The 15,862-nt window shown below is 35.4% G+C and overlaps 1 protein-coding gene across 7 annotated transcripts in view; it reads right to left on the bottom strand.

Moving 5' to 3' along the window:
* FNDC3A (fibronectin type III domain containing 3A) overlaps nt 1-15,862 on the bottom strand; it is a 189,280-nt gene that overhangs the window by 39,861 nt on the left and 133,557 nt on the right. For all 7 annotated transcript variants that reach the window (XM_068527049.1, XM_068527047.1, XM_068527048.1 and 4 more), the window contains 4 exons: nt 9,321-9,590; nt 8,100-8,158; nt 2,320-2,477; nt 301-360 (listed from right to left, as the gene is read on the bottom strand). In XM_068527049.1, the coding sequence (XP_068383150.1) occupies nt 301-360; nt 2,320-2,477; nt 8,100-8,158; nt 9,321-9,590 (547 nt within the window). The remainder of the gene's footprint in view (nt 1-300; nt 361-2,319; nt 2,478-8,099; nt 8,159-9,320; nt 9,591-15,862) is intronic.

The following is a 15,862-nucleotide window of genomic DNA, read 5'->3' on the forward strand; positions in this document are numbered from 1 at the left end:
TTTTCCAGTGCTGAATTAGATATTACAGCTATATTATACATATTATCTGTATATTCATTCTAATCCCTAGGTCCTACAAACAGGGTGATTTACCCTTCAATATAACATTTGAGTTAAATGTTTTTGTTTTTTTTTGGAAAGTGTTGATAATTATACCACAAGAAAAATCAAAGTCCACAAAACCCATGTTTTTAATCCAAAATTAATATTTAAATTATATTCTAGACTTTTAAGGAAATCATTAAAAACAAACAAACCCTATGCTATATCATATAAAAGCAACATACAGGAATTCCTTACTTTGCATGGTAATCTGTAGCTGGTTTGAGATCATTTAAAGTGACACTGGTTTCTTCTCCTCTGGGGAAACAAAAGGCAACATTTCGTTGTCTGATAAATAAAGCATTCCAGAGGATGTGTATTATGTACACTACAGTTTGTGGTACTTTATGAAATTATACTGCTTCTTACTTTTCCAACTGTAACCACATTCAGACTGCACTAATATGCAATTTGTGTAATTAAGATCTATGCCGAACTTAAGCATGTACCTGAATACCACTTTAAAACAAAAAGGTATGCTAAGCAAATCAATTGTGTAAGCCAGACTTTTTTTTTTTTTTCTTTCCTGTGGAGTTAGGGAAGATATTTAGCTTACTGAAGAAACAGAACCATTTTCAATTATTTGAAAATCCACTGGTATATAATTAAAATGCTAAATAACACATGTACTACTGAAATCAAACCTACCAAATTTCTGCAAGGAGTCTGCCACTATTGGATTTTATTTAAAATATAACACGGAACTTTACTTAAAATGTTATAGTTTAATGAGTAGATTAAAAAAAAAACTGAATCATAATTTAAGGTAAAGCATTTTTTATGGCCACTATTAAATTTTCAAATATAATAGCACATATTTTCTTAAATAATCATTTGATACAACTATTATTTGGGTATGTAGCCAACAAACTAGCCTGTTTTCTCTTCCTTTTCTTTTAAATCACTGTTCTCTGTTTCATTTCCTTCAGTTAAGTTTCTCTCCTTTCCACTTTATGGACTTCTTCCTCCAACCTCCCACCTCCCTCCCACTTTCCTTCCACAGCTATCCTGTTTCTCAAATCAAAGCCAGTGAATCGTATGAGAAAGGAAACATGTCTCACTGATAGAAGTACACCTTAATGAATCAGGCAGCTGTAGTAGCAGCCTCAGAAAGAGACCTTAATTGGTGCAGGGTAAACAAGGTGACTAAGGTTGACTAATGTCCCTCTTGTGCTCTCTGGTCAGGCTGCAAATGGAGATAAATCCTTCCTCTTAGAAAGCAGCCATATCAAACTAGAACAGCCATTAACACAAAAAGAAACCTTTACGTTGATGGTCCTTTACCCTCTGTTTACCTCTTAGGTAGGTTTTGTGTCTTTTAAGAAAAGGAAATAGAATAAACACAAGGAAGTCTCAATAGAGAGAAGGAGACAGGACATTTTTATAACCTTATGTTGCTAGATGACAGTCACTCGAGCAGTTTCTCTTTCCTTTCTTCCCCATACTAGCTATTTTTTTGAAAAAAGATACCAAGAAGGCTGACGTATCCAGTGTTGTGTGTTAATAATGATCAATCAAATGGCTAACCACCTCCTTTACAATCTTCCTGGTGGTTGAAATTATAACTAGTAATCGACTTTACTCTTTTTCATCAGAATAAGCAATTTCTATATGAATAAGAAGAGAAAAATAATTTATTTTACAACCATCAATCATAAACGTCACAATTTTAGCCACTGATACTTTCTAAGGCTTCTTGGTATATAATGTGCTTTTGAACCAAGAAAAGAGAACTATGATTTTTCAAAGTATGATTATTAACATACCAATACAACACAAATGAGGAACAATGGTACTAAATTCATTTTACAATGGGATATGAGCTTGTACATATAAGAATTAAATCCAACTCCCTAGAGGAGCAATATCACATTGCATGAGTTCACAATATAATAGTTCCCATTTCTGGTCCTGGCTTCTATATACTACAATTTATGTCTCAGGAATACATGAATAGTGAAATATCTATTAGGGAGCCTACTGAAAAATAAAAAAGCTGAATGTGGGCAATGAAAGTGATTATTCCAAGGGAGTGTAGACAGAAATGTGAACCAGCCGGCATTTGGACTATTTACATTGAAATTACTATCACTGGTCAACTTATAGATTCAAAATAAAAGCATGAAGAGGGAAAATAGCACAGAATTAGTTTTAAGCTGTTTTTGATAAACCATTAACCTATATAATGGGAGGGAGTAAAACATAACAAATACCTACGCATATACACTTTTATATTTCCCATCTTTTCCAGTACTTGAGACCAGAATTTCATAACCATAGAGCTCTGGTACAGTAGTCTCATCTGTTTCGCCATTAATGAGGCTGGAAGGAGGTGACCAGGTAAGTACTACTGTCCTTGCCTGGATGTCTGAGGCCTGCAAAAACATAATATTTGAAAGCTCTTTGAAACAACTGTAATGTGTACAACAAACAGTAAAAAAATCTAATGGGGTTTCAAGATTAAATAAAATATATCTAACTACTTACATAAAATGGCTCACATTTTTGTAGATGAGATACAATTTGTAGATGAGATACAATTTGCTGTGCAAGGGTGGATAGGTTCAACAAAGGTTTAAAGACCGTTTGGGGCCGTCTAAAACTATTAGTGTAAACATCATACACAGTCAAAAGAAGGGCAGAAAAAACCCACTTGTAACATGCTTGAAAGGGTTCATTTCCTCACTTTAGAAAGTGTCTAACAATAAGAAAAAGACCAAAAACTCAAGAGAAAAATGAGCAAAGGACGTGGACTGTCCAAAGAAATATAACTGAATATTTAAAATAAAAAAATATGTAAAATATTTCTAACTACATTCATAAGTAAATAAATGTAAATTAAAACAAGATACTACTTTCATCCACTGGATTAGGGAAGATTAAAATTAATTAATGGATGAAATACTGGATTAATATCTAGTGTGGTGAGGGTCTGGAGAAATGGGTGGTCTCTTAAATGAGGATAGGAGTATAGATTGGTACAATCCCTATGAAGAGCTACTTGGGAACCGTTATAAAAATTTAAAATGTGTTTACTTTTTGATTCAGGAATTCTACTTCCAGGAATTATTTTCATGATAATATTCCGTAAACTTACATAAGTACATAAATATACACCCTTAAGAATACTCGTCGCAGCACTCTTAATAATGGCAAGAAACTGGAAATATTGGTATAGCTTCTTAACATATTACTATGCAGGTGTTCAAAAAATGAGGTAGACATGTACGTGCTGACATTTAAAGAGATCCTCAATATACTGGCGCTATGTAATAGAGGAAAAACGGAAGCTGCAAAGCAATATATATGCCATGATTTCAGCTGTGTTAAAGAAATTAAAAAACGCATACAAATATCTGAAAATGTACTATAAAAATGTACTAATCCTTACCTTTGGGGATTTTGTGAGTACGTGTGGTGGGATGAAGGGAGATATGAGAGAAAAACAGGAGGTCTTAATAGCATTTTTACATTTTGGATTACTTTTACAAAAAAAAGTCTAATAAAGAGGAAAAAAAAGTCTAGGGATTCGATTTAAACTAAAGATTAGTAAGAAAGGTATCAGATTATATCAGTACCCAGACATTAATGTAAAAGCTTGCTTTAAAATTATCTACATTTAATGACTATCTTAGTCAAAGACAATAAAACAAACAGAAACAAAACAAAACCACTAACCACTAGGATGAAGCCCCTATCTTGAATTAGGCAGAATAAACAATCTATACACACGCATAACTTTCTCTCCTTTTCAAAGCTCTCAAAGCTTGAATAAGTTTAGAAGACTGTTACTGTATTTATTTTGCTTCTGTTGAGTCACAGGAAATGTAATATTTACTGTCATGCTGTCTTTAAAAAGTCTTAGTACAGTACTGTGTTTCATTTACAGTGGACTTAAAAGTGATTCCTTGTTTTAACCAGTGTCCATCTGGCTATTAATCTGTAACTGTGTAAGGTTTTCTTTCTTTTTTTAAACAAACATACTGCTAACATACATGTATCTATACCCTTTAGAGTTTCTTGATTTTATGGGATGATCATAACTGTGTTAAACTGTGAGAATAGGGAAGTGAACAGTATTCTGAAGGTAGGTCAGTTAATAGCATTAACTGGCATCTACATTATAAAGCTTATTAGGCTTTGTGGGTACTGATTACATCATCAAAAGCATAGGCAGTAGAGAAAAGACTAAGCAGGGAGACAGAAGACTTGTCACTAATTTGCTTGGTGATACTAAGCTCTCAACCTTTTAGGTTCCAGGTGTCATCTATAAAAATGAGTGAAATGATCTGTTTACCTTAATTAATCAAATACAGTATATTTAAGACGGCTTTTTTGGGGAATAAATCTAGATTTACAGAAAAGTTGGGAAGATAGTGCACATACAGAGTTCTGTATACTTTCTACCCAGCTTCCTCTAATGTTAACATTTTATATAATGATGTATTTCTGTCAAAACTAAGAAATTAACATTGGTAGAGTACTATCAATTAAAATTTTACCTAAACTAAATAGACTTTTCCAGGATACTATGTTGAATTTACCAAGTATAGCTTAAAAAAAAAAAAAATTAGACACACTACTGATTTCAACTTTTCTAGACAATCCATTTTTACAGAAAAACTCTTGGTCCCAACTCATTCTTTAAAAAAGATATTTTATTACTTGCATATAAATGTTAAGGCACAAAAGATGTGATTATACTAGGGTTGCTATGGAAAACTTCATGAGAAGTGAATTTTGAATAGAATTTTAAAGGATTTGGGATGGGATATAATTTTGGTAGAAAAGAAATGGGTAAGCTGCTGGAACATGTGTGAGTGTGTATTTTTAAAAGTTACCTAGTCATTTCATGCTCATATGAGCGCCACAGATGAAGGGAGAAAGAGAGAGAGATAGATAGTGGACCATTAAAAGGATGATAGGAGAAAGAGGAAATGATCAACAATGTCAAACACTGGAGGGAGATCAAGGAGAATGAATGTAGTCTGAAAAATGCCTAAAAATGCTGTTTTCTGGTGCTGGTTTCAGAAGGATGTAACCAGTTGTAAAGAAGAAAGAGAAGTGGACTGCCATTAGGTACTGTGAAATTCCTGTGTAAAGATGAGGTTATGTGTGTGTGTGTGTGTGTGTCCAGGAAAACGTAGATCCTAGAAATATATAGCGAAAAAATGGATAAAGCTTGGAATTCAGTTTGGCATGGGGAGAATTAAAGGTAAAGAGGAAATCTAAGGTAATACTGATACTGTGAGCCAGAGAAATCTGGATGAGTAAGTGTTCATTGACGGAAATACTGAAAGGAATTAGAAAACTAAAGGGATCTAATCCAATTCCTTCTTTATTTTAGAGGAACAATGGAGAAGAGAAAATAGTTTAGGAAAAATGATGAAGAATTTGGTTTTCTAAATGAAGTTCTAGTTGTTGGCAAAATATACAAACTTGGGTATTCTTTAGGATGCTTCAGGAAATGTGGTTCTAGAGGAAGAGGTGAATAATGAGGGTTAAAAATACAGATACAGAAATCATCTGAAATATGTCTTCTATTTGTATGCTACTTTAGAAGTAAAATTTCCTTTTATATTCACCTCGCTTGATCCTTATAATTATGCTCTAAAGCAGGCAAAACAGACATAACTATCTTCATTTCATAGATGAAACACATTCAGAAAGGTTAAGTGACTTGTCTGAGGTCACTCAACTAGTGACTAGGGCCTGAATAATTCAGTTCTTTTTTTGCTACAAAATGCTTCCATTTTTTATTTAAAAAAATTAAAAAAATTTGTTTTATCTTTTGGCCGTGCCACACGGCATGCAGGATTTTAGTTCCCCGACCAGGGATCGAACCCACACTCCCTGCAGTGCAAGTGTGGAGTCTTAACCACTGGACTGCCAGGGAAGTCCCCACAATCCTTCCATTCTGAATCCACTTCTAGACAGTAGCTGAAAACAGACATGACCGTGTAAAAGTACGTGTGAGTGCTGACAAAGACTAAATGGTAGTAGGCAAACATGAAAATAGAAGTGGTTGAATTATGTACAGTATATTTTAGTTTTTGAGGAAACCTGTGGTCTTTGTTGGGTAGTGATCAAAACCATTCTTGAAGAAAAGCTGTCTGTTGGGTTAAACAACGTCTAGCTAGGAAGCTACTGAAATGGTAATACCTGATTCTTGTCTGCATGTGAGGATTAGGAAGTGAGAGAAATATTCTGAAGATAACTCAAAGGTTGAGCCTAAGGAACCTTGTAGTAAGATACTGGTTCTAGTAACCACACAGAAAGGGGTAATAATTCTGAGAGTAAAAAGGTAATGATATGTCTAATTTGAAGCATTATTAAAGATGTCAGTAGATTTTTTTAAAACAGTATTTTATTTATTTTTTAAACTAATTTATTTATTTTATTTATTTTTGGGTGCGTTGGGTCTTCGTTGCTGTGTGTGGGCTTTTGCTAGTTACGGCGAGCGGGGGCTACTCTTCATTGTGGTGGGTGGGCTCCTCATTGCGGTGGCTTCTCTTGTTGCAGAGCACGGGCTCTAGGCGCACAGGCTTCAGTAGTTGTGGCACGCAGGCTCAGTAGTTGTGGCTCACGGGCTCTAGAGCGCAGGCTCAGTAGTTGTGGCGCACGGGCTTAGTTGCTCCGTGGCATGTGGGATCTTCCCGAACCAGGGCTCGAACCTGTGTCCCCTGCATTGGCAGGCAGATTCTTAACCACTGTGCCACCAGGGAAGTCCCTAACTTTAACGTTTTTTTCTTCATAAGGCTGTAATCATGGTGTCCAAACAGCTTGATCTCCAGCATTTTTCCTTACTAAAGTTTCTTTGCATGTTTTTGCACTCTTCAAAAGCATATTTTAAAATGCCTATTATCATTCTGTCCTGTGAAAATATCCCAACTTATACATGCATTCCTTTATTTTATTTTTGTTGATTAATGCTGCAACAAACATTTTCATTTGTGTAGCTTCTTATTGAGAAATGAGACCTCACAGTTTCAGAAAAGTTTACTTTATATTTCTTTTAATTACTAGTAAAGAACCCTTTGGGGTCTTAATAGGTTTAAAAAAATTGTTTGGGACTTTCCTGGTGGCACAGTGGTTAAGAATCCGCCTGCCAACGCAAGGGACACGGGTTCGAGCCCTGGTCTGGGGAGATCCCACATGCCGCGGAGCAACTAAGCCCGTGCGCCACAACTACTGAGCCTGCACTCTAGAGCTCGTGAGCCATGACTACTGAGCCCACGAGCCACAACTACTGAAGCCCGCGCACCTAGAGCCCGTGCTCTGCAACAAGAGAAGCCACTGCAAAGAGAAGCCCGTGCGCCACAACGAAGAGTAGCCCCCACTCGCTGCACCTAGAGAAAGCCTGTGCGCAGCAACGAAGACCCAACGCTGCCAAAAATAAATAAATAAAATAAATTTATTAAAAAAAAAATTCAGTTTGTACAAGCAATTTAATTTTTTTTCTTATCTGATGGAAATATTTTTTCTATTAGAATGATAGCCTTTATTTAGGCTATTCTAAAAATATGCAGAAAATTTTATGTAGCCAGTTTTGCTGTCATACCTTTTTCTGATTTTCTGATTTCTTCTATTACATCTACACAAAAAAAGGACTGGGGAATATTAACTTTCTTCTATGGTTTGATTTTAACTCTCTTTGTATATGGAGTTAATTGGATATATTTAATTTGGAAATAATATAAATGGGTTTTTAAAAAAATGATAATCAGTTGTACCTACACTCCTTATTAGACCTCTGCTTGGTCCAGTCATTTCCAATGTCACTGAGCATATATTAAAACCTTGTTTAAAAATTCTTGGTTGAGTATTCTACTTTACTGATTAAACTAAACTATCTCAACTTATGTCAGATCTGTACTGATCCACTACTGACCTCACATTCCTTACATATAGTTAAGTTTTAAACAAGGCCTGAATATACCAAAATCCTATATGAATATACTAAATATAAATGTCAAGAAAATACATAAGATACTTACCACTGGTTTGACAATGTTGGAAAGAAGTGCTTCAAAAGCTTTAGTTTCTTCATCTTTTTCTTAAAAAAATTAAAAAAATTTTTTTGAATATTAAAAAAAAATGAACCTAAATGCAATCATCTCAGTCCCTTCCCAATATGTCTTCTAAAACATATACCAAGTGGTTGGTATTTGAGAGTTTTATTTTCTAGTTTTTACCTCTTAGTTCATATTCAGCAGCTTGTGGTTCTTTAGAGTTCTTCTGCCTCAGTTTCTATGTCTGTTTTAACCATGATTACTAATTATAATACCACTATATACATCTGAACTAGTCAGTAAGTTTTACGGAAAGTATATTTTTATACTTAAAAAAAAAGAAGTAAGGAATACTCTCTCTCTGGAAAGTCCTTATTTGCCAATCTCATACCTCTTAATGACAAGTTAACTAAGTATTTATTTCATGACATGCCTTAACTGTGGTTCCCAAAATAGGAATATAATTGACTTGACCATAACTTATAGCCACCACTGATGTACCTGAAACTTTAGCTTAACTCTTCTGAAACATCAGTGCTGAAAAGAATGATCAGAAGGTCTCAAAAATATGGGAGAACATTTTGATAAACGTTAATATACAAGCCAAGAGGCTGTTAAAGCATTAAATTTGTTGATGGGGAATGGAAATTTTAAAGAAAAGGAAGTAATGCTCAGAGTTCATATGGTGAAAGTCATAGGTTAAAGGAAGGATCCAAGGGAAACATGGGGATTTTGAAAGAAAAGAACTTTTGAAGAAAGAAATGGACAATACTCTATCCTAACTACAGAGTATATAAATAGATTGGTGAATGACAGAACTAGTTGCTGTCAGGGACCTGCGTATAAAGAAGCTGGGAGGATTAAAGAGGTTTGATAAAAATCACCATAGCCTTATCTAGGTCCAGAAAGGAGAAGGAAAGGAATCTGGATGAACTTTGAATTTTCCTATCAAAGAGAAATTTCTCTTGGTTAGTAAAGTTTAGATACAGGTGAAATTATTAATTGAGCTTTCCCAAAATGTAAAAAGAAATACCCTAGTAACAATTTAGGTTCTAAAACTTTCCCCTCACATTTAAGAAGTATTAGGCTATTCATCGACAGTTTATGTGAAGCATGACGAAATGACTGAAACGTTAGAATATACTTTTAGTAGGTTAAATGATGATAAAAAGTACAATTAGAATATATTTTATTTTAAATAGTTACCTTCTATTTCTGTATCAATTTGTGCACCACCTTTCCCCCTTCCTGACTTGTTCTTTGCTGATCCTGTGTTTACACCACTAGCATTCTGCCCTTTCATAAGCCCATTATGTTCATTTATGGGAGAAGGGCATTTCTGGGGTGATGATGGCGGACTGTTCATTTTATCCTTCTGTGTTCCTTGGCGATCCTTTAATTTTTTCTGCAAACGTTCATATGTCTTACTAGATCTTTCATCTCTAAAGTTGGACCTTCCATGTGTAGAGTGGGCATCTAAGAAGAAATAAAAAATAAGACATTTAAAAAGGTCACTGTCTCCAAACCCATTTATGGCATGAGAAAAGAACAGGAAATAAATATATCTATATTATATAAAACTTATGTATTATAAAATATTTCAAAGAATGATCTTGCATAACAAAGCTATTTCTGTGTCTCCACCAACTGAAAGAACCAAGCTTTGTGACTTGATTATAACTGTAATCTTATAGACACTTCTTTCCTTCCTCTTTTCTCAACTATTAATCTCCACAGAAACAGCTTGGTGGTAATGCTATGACTATTACAGGTGGGGAATAAGAGCTGAACTGAGCTGTGTAGAGTTTTTCTTTTACTCTTTTGTAGCCATTACTTTTAGCATCTCTTTCAACTTCAAACATATCAACTAGTAAACAGAAAATCTCCACCTACCTAAATTCCCTTATGACTCAAAAAAAGCAAATCATCACTAAAAAAAATAAGGTTTTAAGAGTCAGCAAAAAGAAGTGAGTGGGACTGTTAACTAATAACAGAATCTAGGTACAGAGTATTACATCTTCAGATATTGTAAACTCAGGGCTGAGACTTAGAATGTATTCATTCTAATAAGTCATAGAGCAATATAATATAAATCAATACCCTCATAAATATTGTTAAATCAGTTGTCCTCAGAGTTCATTTTCATTGTAAATTTAAAATCTGTAGTGAGGAAAATATTTTTCAAAGGAAAAGTCTCAAAAATCTCAGTAAAAAAAGTTTTAATTTATCAGTGATTTAAGAAAATTAGTATAATACTCTTGAATACTGTAAGGATATGCACAATAATATTAAAATAAAAACCCAGGAATTTGGATATATACAAGTAAAAGAGTAAGTTTAGAGCCTTACTTCATATTATACACAAAAATTAACTCAAAATGAATCAAAGACCTAAATGTAGGAGCTAAAACTATAAAACTTATAGAAGGAAACAAGCACGTATCTGCATGACTTTGGATTTGATAATAGTTTCTTAGATATGACACCAAAAATACAAGCAATCAAAGAAAAAATAAGGTGGACTTCATTAAAATTAAAAACTTTTCTGCATCAAAGGATACCATCAAAAAAGTAAAGAGACAACATGGGAGAAAATATCTGCAAATCATATATCTGATAAGAGACTTGTATCCAAAATACATAAAAACATTTACAACTCAACAATAAAAAGACAAATAACCCAATTAAAAAGAGGTGAAGGATTTAAATAGACATCTTTCCAAAGATGATATAAAAATTGCCAATAAGCAAATGAAAAGATGCTCAGCATCAGTAGTTACTAGGGACAAGCAAATCAAAACCATACTGAGATAATACTTCACACTCACTGGGATGGCTAGAATCTAAAGACAAATTTTGGCAAGGATAGGAAGAAATTAGAACTCTCATACGTTGCTGGTAGGAATGTAAAATAGTACAGTCACTATGGAAAACGACTTTGCAGTTCTTCAAAAAGTTAAACATACAATTACCATATAAGCCAGTAATTCTACTCTTAGGTATATACCCAGGATAAATGAAACCATATGTCTACACAAAAACTTGTACACAAATGTCACAGCATCATTATTCATAATTGACAAAAAGTGGAAACAACCCAAATGTCTATCAACTAATGAATGGAAAAACAAAATTATATCCACATAATGGAATATTTTTCAGCCATAAAAAGGAGAGGAGTATTTATCATGGTACAAGCTTGAAATGTACCTTGAAAATAATATGCTAAGTGAAAAATGCTAGATACAAAAGGCTATATATTGTATGAACATTTACATGAAACCTCTAGAGCAGACAAATCCAGAGACAGAAAGTAGATTATGAGGTGGGGGAAAAGAGGGAATTGGGACTGACTCTTAATAGACACGGAGTTTCTTTTTGGGATGATAGAAATGTTCTGAAATTAGATAGCAGTAGTGAATGTAGTATCTAGTGAATATACTAAAAATCACTGAAATGTACACTTTAAAATGGTGAATTTTGTTACGTGAATTATCTCAATAAAAAAAGAAAAAAAACACAGGGACTGTAATTAATTAGTGCATACTTTAAAAATGTAGTTATCCAAATGTTTTTATATTTCATTTACTACACAAATAGAATGATAAGTGAACCATGAGGGGAAAATAAAAAATATGTTGTAGTAACAGGAAATTTATTATCAAACAGATCTGAGAGGGTTAAAATCCTCAACAATGAACTAGTTGTGACCTTGCAGAAATTACTTAACATTTCTGAGCTTCAGTTTCTTTATTTGTATTTTGGAGGACTTTATTGAGGCTTAAGTGAGATAATACATGTATGAGCATAGTGTCTAGCAAAGTTCAGGCTCAATAACCATAGTTGTTGACAGTGAAATGTTGGATTAGGTTCCACTTTGGGAATCCAAACAAAATATGCATGGAAAAGGGGTAATGGAGGCAGCTACTAATTATAAAACTACTGTAAGTTACTAGGATCTAGTGGTAAATTCCTTGGCTTATAACCTCAAATACAATATGACTCCTATCTTCCATCACTGGGTAGCTGGTTTTCAGATTAGTGCTCTTCGTAGATCTGTATGCTTCACTTTCCTTCTCATCGCTGTGAATCATATTCATACATTCTAATGCATATCTCCTCTGAATAACAATGGGTTTTAACAATGTAAAACAGTAGTAAATTGTAATATTTAGCTTTTTCTTATAATTTTCTCAGACACATTTTTAAAATATTGATTGACTGATTGATTGATTGGTGCATTGGGTCTTCGTTGCTGCGCGGACTTTCTCTACTTGCGGCGAGAGGGGGCTACTCTTCATTGTGGTGCACAAGCTTCTTAGGGCTGTGGCTTCTCTTGTTGTGGAGCACGGGCTCTAGGTGTGCAGGCTTCAGCAGTTGTAGCATGCGGGCTCAGTATTTGTGGCTCGTGGGCTCTAGAGCACAGGCTCAGTAGTTGTGGCGCACAGGCTTAGTTGGTCCATGGCATGTGGGATCTTCCCGGACCAGGGCTCGAACCCGTGTCTCCTGCATTGGCAGGCGGATTCTTAACCACTTCGCCACCAGGGAAGTCCCTCTCAAAGACATTTTAAAAAACGAAGTCATAATTAGGAGTAAAAAAATGGAAGAGACCGATTTATAGTACATACTCTTGCTACTCAAAATTATGTTCATTGGACCACTGCATGAGCCTCACCTGGAAATTTATTAGAAATGCAGAAAACCAAACCACACCCAGACCTATGGAATTAATATGCATTACTTGGGCAACAGAAATAAGTTTGAAAAAAATGTAATATATGACATAATATATATAATACATCTACTACTTACAGGCTGTGCTACACAATTAAAATTTTGTATTTAGAGTTATTTCTTCTACAGATTTACTAAGCGTAAATGACAGGTACTGATTAAGTGCAAGGAAAACAGTGATGAATAAAACAGATTCAGTTCTTAGGTGGTTTACAGTTAAATAAGGGAGAAAGACATCCAGAAAAACAACAAAAAAAATCAAATTGTGTTAAGTTCTGTGAAAGAAACAAAAGGTTTCAGTGCTAGAGACTGACAAGGAAAGGTTAGGGAAGATCTCTCTGAAAGCTGAAATCTAAAGAAAAAAAAAAAAAAAGAAGAAGCCTTGCATGGAAAAGGGGGAAGAGCACTTCCGGTAGAGAGAACACCATTTGTAGAAGCATTGAGGCAAGAAAGAGCTTGGTTCTGAAAAACTGAAGGTGGGGCACATGCATGGGAACACGTGGGACAAGGCAGGATCTTGTCCAGGGCAGTGGTTTGCAACCAGCGCCAATCCTGGCCCCCAGGAGTCATCTGGTAATGTCTGGAGATATTTTTAGTTGTCACAGTCGAGTCAGGGTGAGGGCTGGAGTTGTGTGCTACTGGCATCTAGTGGGTGGAGGGCAGGGATTCTTCTAAATATCCTATAATGCACAGTTCTGTCCTCCACAATAAAGACTTATCCTTCCTCAAAGATCTAGAGAGCTGAGGTTGAGAAATCCTGGTCCAGGGGAAGGGTTTAGGATTTTATTATAAATGCAATGGAAAGTCACTGAAATCCGTTAAACAGAAGAATGGTCTGATTTATATTTTAAAATGATTACTCTGGCTGAGCCTGGATGGTTGGGGGCAAGAATGACAGCAGAAAACCAACTGCAAGGCTGTTGTTGCAGCTGTCCTGACAAGAGCTGATGGTGGACTAGAACTGAGGAGCAGTGGAGGAAAAGTAGGTTCATTTGGGAAACTTCTGAAAGCAGATACCAGCTGAAGTGGGGGTTGAAAGAGGAGAAATCAAATGTGGCCACGTCTGGTTTTCCCTTGAGCAAACTGAGCGGACAGTGGTACCATCTATCGGGATGAAGATGGCAGAGAAAAGCAGGTTCCATCATTGAGATTTATGTTTTAAAATGCTATAACTGAGATGTATGAGACACTTAAGTGGAGTTATCAAGAAGGCGTTTACGGGAGTTCCCTGGTGGCCTAGTGGTTATAGGATTCCAGGCTTTCGCTGCTGTGGCCCAGGGTTCAATCCCTGGTTGGGGAACTGAGATCTTGTAAGCCGCACGGCATGGTCAAAAAAAAAAAAAAAAAAGGCAGTTAGAAATAAAAGTCTGGGACTCAGAGGAGAGGTTTTGACTGAAGATACAAATTTAAGAACTGTCAGTATATAGATGGTATTTAAAGCCATAGGAAAGAATAAGATTATTATTTTGTGTGTGTGTAGTTGTCTATTCTTCCCAACAATTTAAACTCCCTGAGGGCAGATATTATGTCTTACTGTTCTTTTCAGTATCTTACAGAACCTAGCAGCTTTGGTTAGTGGCATCAGAGGCTTCAGGATTTAACAGTAGCATGATTATTCCTGGCTAAAAAATTTCCTCAGAGCCTAGAGAGCAGCAGGACAAAGAAGACCTCTTGTTCGAATGTGTCCCCACTAAATATTGCTGCATGATAGAAGTTACTTCCCCTCTTTGATTTTCTGTTTACTCATCTGCCTTGAAAGGTGATCATGAGGATGAAACATTTAACATAGTGTTTTTTTGTTTTGTTTTTAAATTAATTTTTATTGGAGTAGAGCTGATTTACAATGTTGTGTTAGTTTCAGGTGTACAGCAAAGTGAATCAGTTATACATACACATACATCCACTCTTTTTTTTTTTTTTTTTGTCTATTTGTTTTATTTGGTAATATATTTGGATCTATAATAATTCATTTTTTTTAAAACATCTTTATTGAAGTATAATTGCTTTACAATGGTGTGTTAGTTTCTGCTCTATAACAAAGTGAATCAGTTATACATATACATATGTTCCCATATCTCTTCCCTCCTGCATCTCCCTCCCTCCCACCCTCCCCATCCCACCCCTCTAGGTGGTCACAAAGCACCGAGCTGATCTCCCTGTGCTATGTGGCTGCTTCCCACTAGCTATCTATTTTACATTTGGTAGTGTATATATGTCCATGCCACTCTCTCACCCTGTCACATCTCACCCCTCCCCCTCCCCATATCCTCAAGTCCATTCTCTAGTAGGTCTGTGTCTTTATTCCTGTCTTGCCACTAGGTTCTTCATGGCCTTTTTTTTCCCCCTTAGATTCCATATATATGTGTTAGCATACTGTATTTGTTTTTCTCTTTCTGACTTACTTCACTCTGTATGACAGACTCTAACTCCATCCACCTCATTACAAATACCTCCATTTCATTTCTTTTTATGGCTGAGTAATATTCCATTGTATATATGTGCCACATCTTCTTTATCCATTCATCCGATGATGGACACTTAGGTTGCTTCCATGTCCTGGCTATTGTAAACAGAGCTGCAATGAACATTTTGGTACATGACTCTTTTTGAACTATGGTTTTCTCAGGGTATATGCCCAGTAGTGGGATTGCTGGGTTGGATGGTAGTTCTATTTGTAGTTTTTTAAGGAACCTCCATACTGTTCTCCATAGTGGCTGTTACATTCCCACCAACAGTGCAAGAGTGTTCCCTTTCCTCCACACCCTCTTCAGCATTTATTGTTTCTAGATTTTTTGATGATGGCCATTCTGACCGGTGTGAGATGATATCTCATTGTAGTTCTGATTTGCATTTCTCTAATGATTAATGATGTTGCGCATTCTTTCATGTGTCTGTTGGCAATCTGTATATCTTCTTTGGAGAAATGTCTGTTTAGGTCTTCTGCCCATTTTTGGATTGGGTTGTTCGTTTTTTTGTTATTGAGCTGCATGAGCTGCTTGTAAATCTTGGAGATT

The sequence above is a fragment of the Eschrichtius robustus genome, chromosome 18, assembly GCF_028021215.1.
Source record: "Eschrichtius robustus isolate mEscRob2 chromosome 18, mEscRob2.pri, whole genome shotgun sequence".
Taxonomy (NCBI): Eukaryota; Metazoa; Chordata; class Mammalia; order Artiodactyla; family Eschrichtiidae; genus Eschrichtius; species Eschrichtius robustus.